Genomic DNA, 13609 nt, shown 5'->3' on the forward strand with positions numbered 1-13609 from the left:
CTTGAACCTGAGGTGCGTTATCTGTTCCGGTACGTACCTGCTTATGTCATACGGGATAAGATAAGAAAATGCACGTGCGAGGCCCGCCATGGTGGGTCGTGTTTGTCCAACCAAATCGTGACTCCGGTACGTACTCGGTACTGGCATTCTATTGGTCCACAAGGAGAGAGCCCAGGCGATGCCCCCCCCCTCTCAAAGTTCTCAACCCATTAACCACGAATCCACGACTCAATTGCTATCGTTCGTTTCCATCAGACTGTACTGTTCTGGGGACTCCCCAGATGGACCGCGGATTCTAGACCGGACTGCCGCCGGAAAGGGCCATTACCTGGCTGTTGCTTTCTCAAACCAAAACTCTCAAAGGAACTTCAATCAAGCCGTTCCCTCCAACAGCCAAGGCACCTACCCAGCACCAACTATCTCGAGTCAAGCATAGCACGTTGGGCAAAGAAACCATTTATGTGGTAGATATTCGCCAACAGCCCTCGCACGACCGTTTGGGCGACCACTTCTTCGGAATTCGATGCAGTTTGAGGCCTCAAGGAACACACGAGCGGCCTTCGTCGATGCATTCAGTGTGTGTGTCTCCAGGCGATGAATCTACGCCATCTCGCGTGGGACTATGTACGGAGTACAGCCACGGCCCAATCTGGCGGGATTCGACGCTATCGACGTTAAGCTTAGCTTTTCCCGCTTCTCCATGTTCTGGGCTTCGGATGCGTCCCTTTTCTTCCCCGGATCAGCTCCTTCATCGGATGCTATACCTAACTAGCTTGACGAGGTCTCGACCGTGGGCAATCATCCGTCTTGGTGAACGACATTGCCTTGCCTGGTCAATGACTGTTTGGGCAAGAGTTCGCCGAATCCGCCATAGACAACACCAATTGTTCACTCGGATGGCGCCAAAAAATTAACACCCCCGCGAAACAAGATGAGGCATTTCATTTGCCAAGAGAAGACGCTCATGGTTTGCCTTGTAACCTCGGAACCCGTTGACACAAGCCGTGGACGCTTTCCGTACGGCGCAGAGCACCAACCCCGGTAGGCCAAGTCGCACAGAGAGGACTTCCGAACCCCCTTTCCGATAGTCGATGAATCCAGATCCGATGGGGGAAAGCACGCCGTCGTGATGAGGAAGTTGGCGTCTTCTTATATCACCGATCATTCCGAGCTAGCGGAATACTCAACAATCCATTGACCTGTTGCGGATTCAGGGATGAACCTGTTTTGGCGGACTTTCCGAGAAGCGGATATCCCGGATTTCAGAGCGGTCTTCACTGCAAGCAGAAGTCAGCAAAACGCCTCAACAAGCCAAAGATCAGCTGGTCACAGTATCCGAACACCAAAAGCAAAGTTGGAGAAATGGAAGTTGGGGGTCGACCTGTCGAAAGCAAGAGGGGTATGGGGACAGCAACGTGGTGTCCCAGCCTATTCACAATCACGGACGACTAGACGTCGACTAGACTCCGCCGGACCCCAATTTGAGTTCCATCACCACGACTCCAAGGTTGGCACGTCGCAATAGCGGATGAAGCCGCGCGCGTTCATGGGAAAACCAACTCAACCATTCGCGACATCTTCCAATCGGCTCTCCGGAGGTCTTGCATCTGATATATGATGCGGCGCTCAAACCCCGTGCTTGACAAGGTCCAGCTACCTAGTTCGCATCCGCCCCACGCACGCACGCACGAACGGCAGCTGCAACTTGTGCCCGGTGTGGTTTTCTCTCCCGTACAGATGCACGCCCGAATCTAAAGTCCGCGGCCTGTAATCTAAGCTCGTGCTCTGGTTGCCGACTAGGAGTGCCGATATTGACTCCCGAAACGTGTCGGGAATGGAGCGTGATCTGCATTCCTCCCCAGTTACGCCGAGTTGAGCCTAGTCGACATGGAAGGCTGGACAAGGGCTGCTTGCGACCAAAGCCGTTGTTGACGGGTCTGGAGGGAGAGAGGCACAGAAGCTGGCGCAATGTGATGCTCTATTCGGGAAGCTGCAGTTCTGACATCTGCTTATCGGCACGGCTGCAAGACAAGACTCGGTCAAATATTCGTGTCTGCTGCTGCAGTTACCTCGAAGAAGCAGCTGCTGCAGCGCGTAAACATACATCCATCTCATCACATCGCCAATCTTGCACCATTGTTGCTTGTTCGCCATCCCTGAGACTGGCATCGTTGCAACGGTCGTAGCAGACCCAAATTACCATCTCAACACGTCATCAGAGTGAGCATCTTCCTCACTGGCTGGCATGTCCCCCGATGTGGGAGTGGAATGGATCCGATAACATGGGCCGCGGTCCTGCAAGTGTTGCTTGGTGCTGGCTTGGTGCCGTTTCCCGAGCTCGCACCCGATGCAGATTGGATGTGAAAAGAGGCGTCCGCTCTTGTGGATGTCTACCCCGCGTTGTTTGGTGTGTGGGATAACCCGTCTGGGGTAGCTAGGTGCCACGCCTCCACCTCCAATCTGGGACAAGGGGGAAAGACAAGGGTCGCTAATGAGATATCTATCTCGCCAGCCTGGACCAGCCTACGGGATTTCCAGCTGGCCCCCTTGAGACAGTGTTTTGTTGAGTCAGTCGTCTCGACATTGAAAAGGGTCCTTCATCCCCTGCGAGATTCGAGAGTTTTCCTACCCCAGGTTACCTCTTCGACACCACGCCGAAGTCGACATTTCGCTCACAAAGGCATTCGGCTGAGCGACGCACCGCGTTCTCCTTTCATCATGAGTAACGATAAGCCCACCGTCGAGAACATCGACGACATCAACGCCAAGATGGCGCAAAGGTCCTCGTACGACGCGAAGCTTGACCCGGAAAAGTAAGACACGTACAGCGCACTACTACCCAGAAACCTGGTTGACCCCTTATCGTCAGGCACACCGAGCAGTCTCTTGCGTACGACCCGACCGTAGAGAGAAAGCTTAGGCTAAAGATCGATCTCATGATTGTGCCAACGGTCGCTCTGCTTTACCTCTTCTGCTTCATTGACAGAGCCAACATTGGTTTGTTTCTTTCGGCTCGTTACAATGTTGACAACGACTTACAACTACCTCAGGCAACGCTCGCATTGCAGGTCTCGAGAAGGACCTCGGCATGGCAGGCTACGACTACAATGGAACACTCAGTGTCTTTTACATCAGCTACATTCTATTCGAAATTCCCGCCAACATCCTCTGCAAGGTCATGGGGCCCGGATGGTTCCTCCCCCTTACCACCTTGCTCTTTGGCATCTGCTCAGTCGGCACTGCTTTCGTCCACACCGTCCCACAGCTCATGGCAGTCCGATTCCTTCTCGGCATCTTTGAGGCTGGAATGTTGCCAGGTATTGCCTATTACCTGTCCCGCTGGTACCGACGATCCGAACTCGCCTTCCGCCTCAGCTTGTACATTGTCATGGCGCCTTTGGCTGGAGCTTTCGGTGGTCCCTTGGCCTCTGCCATTCTTCGCCTCGATGGATTCGGAAGCATCCATACATGGCGCATGATCTTTGCCATTGAAGGAATCATCACAATCGGGCTGGCGCTCATCGGCTTCATTACCCTTACCGACCGCCCCGCCTCTGCTCGCTGGCTTACTGAGGCTGAAAAGGATCTCGCCGAGACCCGTGTTCGCTCTGAGCGTGTTGGTCAGACTCAAGTTCTCGACAAGATGGACACCAAGAAACTCCGTCGGGGAATCTTCGCACCTGTTACTTTGGCGACATCGTTCGTCTTCCTTTTGAACAACGTCACTGTTCAAGGTCTTGCTTTCTTCCTGCCAACGATCGTCAGGGGTATCTACCCCACGGCGACTGTTCAGCGCCAACAACTCTTCACCGTCCCTCCCTACGTTGTTGGAGCCTTCTTCACCGTCCTGCTGCCACTGCTCAGCTGGCGCCTCGATCGCCGACAGATCTTCTTCATGATGTCTGCACCGCTAGCAATGATTGGTTATATCATGTTCCTGGCTTCAAAGGACCTCTCAGTGCGCTACGGTGCCACTTTCCTCATCACGTCAGCTGTATTCGCCCTCGGCGCCCTCACAAACGCCCAGGTCGCCGCGAATGTCGTATCCGACACGGCACGCAGCGCAGCGATTGGAACAAACGTTATGTTCGGCAACGTGGGAGGCCTCATTTCAACTGTAAGCCTACCCCCCTTCCCCATTACAGCCTTTGATTGTATACTAACTCGTGGCTTTAGTGGGCTTTCTTGCCATGGGACGCACCCAACTACCCAATCGGCAACGGATTGAACCTGGCGACCTGCAGCATGATTCTGATTACCTCGACTCTCACGTTGTTCTGGATGAAGCGAGACAATCGTAGACGTGAGGCCCGAAACGTCGAGGCCGAGTTGCAGGGCTTATCGAGACAAGAAGAGAGTGATTTGGATTGGAAGCACCCTGCTTTCAGGTGGAAGCCCTAGATGGCTCCAGGAAGCGAGGAATATCTGCTTGAGGGATTTAGCCATACGATGCGACAAACTTATTGTCGAATTGATTATATACCATCATATGATCTGATGTGCACGCTTTAATACGAAGTTGACCGTTTCCTTCTCAATTAAATCAATGGTGAGTTGACAGCTTCACAGGGCCAGTTGGCTATGAGGCACGCTCCTCAGAGACACGTCACTCGTATTTCCAGAAAGCGAATTCATCATGTCTTTGTTTGTCTCATCCACCGATATTCAAAACAAAGATTTTCAACGCGACTCTGAATCCAAAAATCGGTAGGTACGGTTGCCTGTGCTAGGTCCTTCCATTGAGATGATGCTGCCTCATTTGGGGGGGGGGGGGGGTCCTTCTGATTCTCTTTCTCTTCCTCTTTTTCTCGCCCTCCTCACCTTTTCAACGTCATCAACTGGAGCCCGGTACACTCCTCTCTCTCTCTCTCTCTCTCTCTCTCTCTCGCCCCGAACGCTATCACCACGACGTACACTCTGCAGCCATGGCTATTCCCAACGGAACAGAGCCACCCAATTTCGGCAGAGGTAAGCCAGCCCAATTGCCTCGCCCCGTACCTTCCACATGTTGATACCTCGCAGAAGAACTCGAATCGCGGTTCAATTCAGTCATGACGCTGTTCCGCTCTGAAGCTCCACGCTCCCACGTGGAGAAGGCTGCTGCGGCGCTGCTCCTGGAACCCAGACTGGATTCTAGAAAACAATCCGTCCTACATTCTTTGCTTCTTGATAGCCCGGAAGGCTACGTTGAACACGCGGAAGAAGCGCTTCGGCATGCCGACCTAGTCATGCTCGCGATGTCGATCCTCCACCCTGGCATGTCGGATGATGCGCAGCCACTGATCACCATATTGGAGATGTCCCTGGAGAAAGCGCGTCGCTGCAAGGCCATCGTCGACCGCGCGTTAAAGGAGAAAGTGTTCGTGTCACCCCTTCTTTCTTTCTCCATACTATCTAAACTTCAAAACATATTGAGGCTAATGTACTTGGAAATAACAGGGTCGACACAGAAGTCATGATGGATCTCCTCGCCCATGAGGATGAACTGCAGCTCTTCCTCAAGCGATACATCGCTGCCATGGACGCCGCTCACGGACCTCCCCGAACCGCGCCCAAGGATGACGTCTCTCTCGATGGAGCGCCTGCTTATGATCCCGAGACGAGCTTGCTGCTCAGCCGTCTCTCGGCTCGTCTGCGATTCGCCAAAGAAGCTACGGAAGCCGCTTCCGAGGATCCTGACCCAGAGGATGCTACTACTCCCGAGAACACTACCCCCAAAGTCCAAGAGACCAGCGGCAATACTCCTGATGCGGCGATCAAGTCAGAGCTTATCTAAGACCTCAGACCGAATATCATTCACAAGGCGGACTCTAGACGTTTCCTGCTGTCTACTTTGTCCGACATAGATGGCATTATCACAAGTTTCCTCATCTGCGTTGTACGTGCCGCACCCGAGTGTCAGAGTGCTCATGCTAACGGAGTGCAAGAGACTAATCACGATCTTGTGCCTTTGGTGTCTAGTTGACGCGTGTCTTGAGCGGCCAATATCGACTCTCATTATCGTACAGTTTCACTACGCTATCATACTCAACGGTTCTTTGCGGGTATGGGCGATGGGCGGAAATCTTGTTCTCGATTGGAATAAGGCCCTGGGAAAGCGCCACGGGTCTGGGGAGGATAGAACTCTATCGTACAGTACGCAAGAAAAGCAGCCATGTGCGGTTGAATAAAATTGCTACCCAATACTATGTGCAAGCCTAAATATCTATCTAAAACGCTTCATCCAAAGTTCCTTGGAACAGAAAACACCTCCACCTCACAACTTACTCTTCCCCGGCGCACAGCACGACTCCCCAGCAGCCGCACCGCCCGCAAAAGCAAGCTTGCTCACCCCATCCGCCGCCTCCAGCGCGCCCTTACCGGCAGCGACCTGGCTCGGCGTGCTGCAGTAGCTAGGCGGGACGTCCATGACGGGGTTGTTCGCGAAGAAGTTGCGCGGCCGCAGGAGGAGGGTGATGGGTTCCACGGGCATGATGGGGAAGTCCTCGGGCGCGGGGATGTGGGTGACGCCGAAGGTGTGCCAGAGGACAATGTCCTCTTGCTCGATGGACTCTGTGCCGTCGCCGATCCATTCGGGGATGCCGGAGGAGGGCTCGCCCGAGGTTTGGGGGACGTGGCGGCCCGCGGGCCAGAGTTCGTCGTCGCGGTCTGTTGGGGTTGGTCAGTTTTTTTTTTCCCCCGTTCATTCAGGGTGATGACGGGAAAAGGGGGAGAGATGAGGAAATGGGAACTTACACTTTGTGACGTGCACGGCATGTCGCGCAAAACCAGCGCGCTTCCACACCAACGACCCCTCCTTGGGCAACAGCCCAGGAACCTCCCTACTGACGAGCTTATAACTCGCCGGCTTCCCGCTGTACGGATGCAGCTTATCCGTATTCGCAATCTCCCACGTGCGGCTCGTCGACCCGTCGTAGTCGGTCTTTGACTTGCCCGTGGTATCGAGCTTGGTCTTCTTGGCGTAAAACGCGTTTCCGTAAAAGTTCTCGGGGGACCCGACGGGCGCGTCGGAGGCGACGGCGTCGGCGACGAAGACCGTGTTGCGGGGGCCGTCGATGTTGGCGTCGACGCGCAGGCAGAAGAGGTGCTGGTGGTTGTGGGCGTTGACGCCCGGGTAGACCTGGGTGCCCCAGCCTTTTGTGTCTTCGCCTGGGTTGAGGGAGTAGGTGTTTAGGATGCCGGTGAGTTTGATTTCGGGCTGGATTGTGCCGTCTTGCTTGTGGGGTGTTAGTCTCTCGTCTCTGGTATTCTTCAGTAAAGGGAACCTACGTGGAAGATCCATTGGATTGCGTATTCGTAGTTTGCGGCGGTAAAGATTTGCTGGATGATGAGCTTGCGGCCGCGGGTGACGATGACAGAGTCGTCGCGGAAGTCAGTGTGCTTGAAGAGAATGCCACTGTCCTCCTCGTGGATGCAGATGGCGTTCTTGATGGTGCGCACGCCGCCGTTGCGGGTGGGGAACTCGGCGTCGAGGTAGTGGATCTCGCCCTTGCAGTCGCAGCCGAGCGAGAGGCTGTTTGTCATGTATCCGGCGCCGTACTCGCCCAGGTCGAAAGCGTGCTTGCGCTGGTGAGGGTGCTCCGGGTTTCCGTAGGGGACGACCATTTCCGCGAGGGACAGGCGGTAAAAGATGGGGCGGACGTTGCCCTTGTCGTTGTAGGTGATGTTGCTGAGGACGATGCCCTCGCGGTAGTTGAAGCCGATGTGGAAGTTCCAGTTCTGCCAGGCGATCTGGCGGCCCTGCATCTGGAAGGAGACGCCCTGGGGCTGGGTGATGTTGATAGGCTTAAGATCGGTGCGGTAGCCGCCGGACTGCTTCTTCACGGCGGCGGGTGTGTAGTCGACGGGGGCGGCCTTGCTGAGGGGCCGGCGGACGGTGGGGATGTCGATGGCGATGATGGCCTGCTTGTCGGCGTCGTAGATGGGGCAGAAGTCGAGGGGGTACTGGTACTGGCAGGTGTCCGGATCCGGGCGGTAGTACATGAGGGCCTGCTGGAGGCGGATGGTGTTGCCGTGGCGCTCGTCGTAGCCGATTGTCCAGGGGTCGCAGTAGACCTTGTGCATGTCGGATTTGGGGATGCCGGAGATTTCACACTGCTCAATGACTTTGGGGTCGGTGCGGCAGATGTGTTCGACGATTTGGAGTTCTTCCATTGTGATCTGTGGTTGTGGTGTCAGTCTTGGACTCGCGGGTGCAAGAATCGTGGTAAAGGTGGACTGACGATGGGCTGCACGCCTTGCATGAGCTCCCACTTGGTGATGGCGCCCGAGGCGAGGTCAACGAGGCCATCGTAGACCTTACCGCCCTTTGCGATGACGACGACGTCGGCGATACGGGCAGGGAGGGGTGTTGTCGTGGGCGAGGCGAGCCATCTTGTCAATTCGGCCTTGCGGGGTTCGTGGAGGGAGACGACGTTGAAGAAGACATCGCCGTGGGCCTTTGTGACGGCGGCGATGGCCTTTTCAATCTCTGCGGAAGAGAGGGGATCTAGAGGGTGCGGCGGTGCCATTGTGTATGTCTCTGTGGTTGTGTAGATCCTCTGTGTGTATGGTTATACAGGTTTCCTTGTCACCGAGAAACTGGTCTTGAGAGAGGTCAATGGCGAGTGCGGAGGGTATCGAGAGAATTGCAATTGGGGATTGAGGGAAGTCGAGCTCTGGATAAAGCTACAGCTTATATCTCCAAATCGATCAAGGGGATCCCCAGAGTGAGGCCCCTCACCCCTCTTGTTCCGACCAGGAGCGCGCAAGATAGGCGCGCTCTCTTGTTCTCATCCGATGCGCGACTCGTCCCTCCAAGACCAGCCGGATCAGGCAATGCAAGCCTACGCAGTAAAGCGACCTGGGGTATTGCTCGGGGGCCGTTCAGACGACAAACGAGGTGCACCGTACCTTGCACAAGCGATGTGGCGCGTCACGCCCATTGGCAATTGGTAAAGGGCGCTGTAAGCCGTTGCGATTCGATAAGTCAAGCCATTGGACACGGTGGAGACGTCTGAATTGGTTTGATAAGAGCTTTAGCTTTAGCTTCTTAGCATTCCGGAATTGAGGTACAGGATAGGATGAATGGAATTGTAAGGCGTGGTCGACGTTTCGTCTGGTCGACCCGATAAGGAGAGTCGCACACAGACTGTGCATTAGCTGCGCATTTCCGACGGTTCGTCTCCCGGGACTCGAGAGAACTCCATGAAAGTCCAGGTTAGCTCAAGCGCTGGGGAGCATGAAAGAATCGTTGGTCTTCGAAAGTAATGCAGATGAAGCGACGTGGAGGGGAGAGAGACACATGGAAGAAAGTGGGGGGGAGGGCGGGACGAGGGGCTGGATGGGGAAACCCTAGACGATAAGCTCTGGTGACCTCAACCTCCGGGTGTCCTTATTAGAGGTGGACCCCTTAGGGCCCACTCTCCGGGACCGGAGTTGTCGGTTTGCACGGCTGTTTTGGTGGGGCCCTGCTCGGAACCGCAGGCGCTGCCAGGTTCGGGCGAGCGGTGACTGTTCTGGCCACTCAGCAAACGCCGGGTAAAATCGCCTAATTGGGTTTAGTCAAGGACTCTGACCATTCAGAAGGAGGCTGTGAGTTCTCATGGTCGAATGCTTTACCTAAAGGCACCTCAACCAGGCATCTGGAAACTCACCCATTTCACTGATAGGACTAAGCCGTTTCTTGCCCAAAAGTGCGAAGGTGCGAAAGTGCGAAAGGCCAGCTGGACGTCAGAGTCTTGGACCAAACCCCGATCCCTACGGCAGGATATCCAGCTCTTTTGAAGTTGTTCTTGATGGAGTAACCTGCCCTACAAATCGTGCAGCGGGCGTGTTATCGCGCCAATGTGGGAGTGCCTCAACAGCAGCCACGCGATGGGCGCAGCAACCCCCAAACATATTCCACATTGCAGCGCGGTCTTGAACTCTGTATCAATGCCAGTTGAGAAATTGAGTACTCGGTATGATGACCGTACCTTGGTGATGGACGTGACCAGTTGCAGCAAGGCGGAATGCAGAACGACGATGAAGGCAGGTAGCACAATGTCCGATCCATCGGACTTAAGGGGGTGCTCGTGATGACGTCAGCAAAATTTCTGCCAGCGTCGCGCTCACTCAATGCCTCAACGGTGACTTCCGTCAGGTGAAAGTCGAATGGGACATCGTTAGCCATACCGTCTGACCTCTTGCTTGGGCAAAGTTGGACCCGTAATACATTCATCATCTGCCAATTTGGGACAAGGTACGTTTTGTTGTCTATTATCGGTCAGCCTCGAGATTGTGGCAACCAACTAATTGAGCCACAGCATAGAGTCATCCTCAATCAAGTCCAAGAGTCATCGGCATCAAGGGAACCTCCCAGGTACCATATTGTAGCGCAAAAGCACTTGCAAAGGCTCTTTCCGGGACAAACCCTTCGCCTGTGTTGCATGTTGAAGAGTTTGCAACATAAACTACACACAGGATATTCCAGTCTTCGCAGCAATAAGAGCATTCTATCCGTACTATCAAGAAACGCAGCAGCTACAACTACCCCGGATCTACCCCGGGCCCAGATTTCCCCGGCCCCGGTTCCAACGCCGACGACGCTCTTTTCGGCTCCCCCTTCCCACCCAGCCAAGATACTACTCCCAGCCGACACCACAATGGCCACATTCGCAACCCCTCTGCCGCAATCAAGCCGGTCCGAGATCCTCGAATGGCGCTTCCCCAAACCTTACCATCAATACGTCCTGACCGGCAAGTCTAGAGCAGCATGGCACACCTCCTTCGTCATCCCCCAACTCAACCTCCTTCTCGACGCAGGCCTCGTCGTGAACAACCTGCGTCCAAAACACATCTTCATCACCCACGGCCACTCAGACCACTGCCTCCTCGCCCCGGCCTTCACCAAGCGCGAAGACCCACCAGACATCTTCTGCCCCGTCGAGATGAAGAAGGCCTTTGACGACTTTTGCCTCGCAAAGACCCTCCTCAACCGCGGCGGTCTCACAACTAGCAACGACGCCGAGGCCGTGGGTCTCAAGGTCGACGGCAAGGGTACCGACGAGGAGGGCAGGACCGAGGGGGAGAGGGCCTTCCTCGGCACGCACGTCACGACGGCTGTGAGACACGGCGATGTGGTGCCGCTGCGACGGCTCAAGGGCATGGACGCCCTCGTGTTCCAGTGCGACCACAACGTCCCCGCCGTGGGCTACGTCTTCCGGACCACGACGCATAAGCTCAAGGCCGAGTATACCTCGCTCCCCGGACCGGAGCTCAAGAGCCTGCGGCAGTCGGGTGTGGAGCTGACGGCACCGGTGACGACGCCCGTGTTTGCGTTTCTTGGTGATACGACGGCGTCGACGCTGGCTGCTGAGCCGGAGTGGTTGGCGCAGGGAATCCCGGTGGTGATTACCGAGTGCAGTTTTCTGTATGATGAGCATGATGCGCAGGCGGAGAAGACGAAGCATACCAAGTGGAAGGATCTCGACAAGGTGGTGCGCAAATGGCCCAAGACGACGTTCATTTTGACGCATTTCAGTATGCGGTATAGTAACAAGGATGTTGTTGCTTTCTTCAATGGGTTGGAGGATCCGCCGAAGAATATTGTCGTTTGGGCTGATGGGCAACCGGAGTAAAGGGTACAGATGGGCTAGAGACAGCATTGATAGAGGGTATTTGTCTAAATCAAGCAAGGGTTGATTGCTTTCTAGATGGATAGACTCAAGAACCCATTAGAGCATTTACAGACCAGCAGTTCTTTAATAGCCACTCTGTCGATTCCGGTCCCTTGGCCAACGCTTATATGATGAGGCACAGACATCCAAACCTCCCGAAACGCTCTTTCAACTAGGCACGAGATCGCATCATCCATCTCAGTCAACTGAACAACACGAGCCTACAATCATTGCACCTTCATCCCAGCAAACACATCACTCGTCATAGCCGTCCACAAATCCATCAAATAATTCTTCCTCGGGGCCCACCGCCCCGACCCAGCCTTGGGAAAGACCTTTGCCGCGTTCCGCACATACGTAGACTTGAGCGGCATCATCGCATTCGGCTTCATATTCGGATCTTCGAGCAGCGGCGTCACCGCCCTCAGCCTCTTCTTCTCCATCCCGCGCCACAATCTCACCAGGAACGAGCTCGTCGCCTCTGCGCCGAGCGTCCACGACGCATTGGCATACCCGAACACGTAGGCCATGTTGGGCATGTCCTGAAGCATACAACCCTTGAAGGCGAACTTCGTGTTGGGGTCCACGCGCCGGCCGTCCACGGACAGGGCTATCGAGCCGGCGAAGCGGATCTTTAGACCTGTCGCTGTGACGATGATATCGGGGTGGAGAACTCGTCCGGACTTTAACACAATGCCGGAGCCCGTCACTTCTTCAATGGTATCCGTTACCACATCCGCCTTACCAGACCTCAGCGCCTGATAAAAATCCGAATTCGGACACACGCAGAGGCGCTGTTCCCAAGGATTATACCGCGGCTTAAAGTGCGGATCGAGCGGGATATTCGGCGGCAACTGCTTCTTCGCCGCGCCCAACAAAAACCGGCGCGCGGAGCCGGGGAACCACTGGCAGTAGTAATACAAGATATACGACAACAGGAAATACTGCACCCGCAGGAGCCGGCTCGAGACGGACTTCGGCAGGATGGAGAGCATGAAGCGCTGCAGACCGGCTTTGCGAGAGGGCATGCCGATGATGTAGGTCGGGCTGCGCTGGAGCATCGTCACGCGCGCGGCGTCGGTGGCGATGTTGGGGAGGAGGGTGACGGCCGTGGCGCCGCTGCCTATGATGACGACGTTTTTGTTGGTGTAGTCTAGGTCCTTGGGCCAGAATTGCGGGTGGACGAGCTGGCCTTGAAAGGTGTCGATGCCGGGGATCGCGGCGGCGAGGGGCTGTTCGTAGTCGTAGTATCCTGTGCCGAGGACGACGAACCGCGCGGCGATGGTCTTTGTCTGTTGCTTTTCGTTTGTCCCGTCGTTAGCTCCTCCCCCTGTGACCGAGGCCTTGAGAATCCATCTGCATGTCGCCGAGTTCCAGTCCGCGGAGGCGACTTGGTGGTTGTACTTTATGTGTCTGTCGATGCCGTGCTCGGAGGCTGATTCTTCGAGGTAGGCGCAGATTTCGGGCCCGCCTGCGAGGGGGTTCTCGCCTTTCCATGGATTCCATGAGAAGCCAAAGGTGTATATGTCCGAATCGGAGCGGATGCCGGGGTACTGAAATAAGTCCCACGTCCCGCCCATCCGTGGACGGCCCTCAAGAATGGCGTAGCTTGCGTTCTTGGGGCCGTGGGATTGGAGGTAGTATGCCGTGTTGATGCCAGAGATACCGGCGCCGATAATGATATAGTCGTAGATCTCGTCTACCTTGAGGTCTGCGGGATGAGTTGACGCCATCGTGATGGTTTTGTTAGTAACATACGCAAGTATACGGTGTGACGAGCAAGAAGGCTTCTATGGGAAGTTGCACATGGGATTTAGCCACCTTTTGTATGATTCATGTGAAGGACTATCTACTACATGAAAAGCATACCCACCTCGCAACATCTAAACCAACCAATGCCCGACCGTGGCGAGGGTCCTGCGCCTAGATTTCCTAATTCAGTGTCACAGAAACGCAGAGTTGCCGAGGCT

The 13609-nt window shown here is 55.2% G+C and overlaps 6 protein-coding genes across 6 annotated transcripts; 4 read left to right on the top strand and 2 right to left on the bottom strand.

Annotated features, from left to right (window-relative positions):
* Positions 1-368: 368 nt before the first annotated feature.
* On the top strand, positions 369-914 carry CTAM01_13119 (uncharacterized protein; the record flags this gene model as incomplete). The annotated part of the gene is made up of 1 exon (XM_060529124.1): positions 369-914. A coding segment is annotated over one exon (546 nt), but the record flags the coding sequence as incomplete, so codon positions are not given.
* A 1804-nt stretch (positions 915-2718) lies between these two features.
* Positions 2719-4401, top strand: CTAM01_13120 (major facilitator superfamily transporter; the record flags this gene model as incomplete). The annotated part of the gene is made up of 4 exons (XM_060529125.1): positions 2719-2813; positions 2870-2997; positions 3051-4117; positions 4177-4401. 4 exons carry the CDS (start codon positions 2719-2721, stop codon positions 4399-4401), a joined length of 1515 nt encoding a protein of 504 aa, XP_060376269.1.
* A 524-nt stretch (positions 4402-4925) lies between these two features.
* CTAM01_13121 (uncharacterized protein) lies at positions 4926-5776 on the top strand (the record flags this gene model as incomplete). Its single annotated transcript, XM_060529126.1, has 3 exons — positions 4926-4968; positions 5023-5359; positions 5440-5776. 3 exons carry the CDS (start codon positions 4926-4928, stop codon positions 5774-5776), a joined length of 717 nt encoding a protein of 238 aa, XP_060376270.1.
* Positions 5777-6256: 480 nt separating this feature from the next.
* CTAM01_13122 (copper amine oxidase) lies at positions 6257-8510 on the bottom strand (the record flags this gene model as incomplete). The annotated part of the gene is made up of 4 exons (XM_060529127.1): positions 6257-6648; positions 6736-7216; positions 7270-8160; positions 8223-8510. The coding sequence occupies 4 exons, from the start codon at positions 8508-8510 to the stop codon at positions 6257-6259; spliced, it is 2052 nt and encodes a 683-aa protein (XP_060376271.1).
* A 2115-nt stretch (positions 8511-10625) lies between these two features.
* Positions 10626-11600, top strand: CTAM01_13123 (uncharacterized protein; the record flags this gene model as incomplete). Its single annotated transcript, XM_060529128.1, has 1 exon — positions 10626-11600. The coding sequence occupies one exon, from the start codon at positions 10626-10628 to the stop codon at positions 11598-11600; it is 975 nt and encodes a 324-aa protein (XP_060376272.1).
* Positions 11601-11866: 266 nt separating this feature from the next.
* CTAM01_13124 (uncharacterized protein) lies at positions 11867-13372 on the bottom strand (the record flags this gene model as incomplete). The annotated part of the gene is made up of 1 exon (XM_060529129.1): positions 11867-13372. One exon carries the CDS (start codon positions 13370-13372, stop codon positions 11867-11869), a length of 1506 nt encoding a protein of 501 aa, XP_060376273.1.
* Between the last annotated feature and the right edge of the window lie 237 nt (positions 13373-13609).

This window comes from Colletotrichum tamarilloi (assembly GCF_030869305.1).
Source record: "Colletotrichum tamarilloi strain Tom-12 chromosome Unknown Scaffold_89.1, whole genome shotgun sequence".
Lineage (NCBI taxonomy): Eukaryota > Fungi > Ascomycota > Sordariomycetes > Glomerellales > Glomerellaceae > Colletotrichum > Colletotrichum tamarilloi.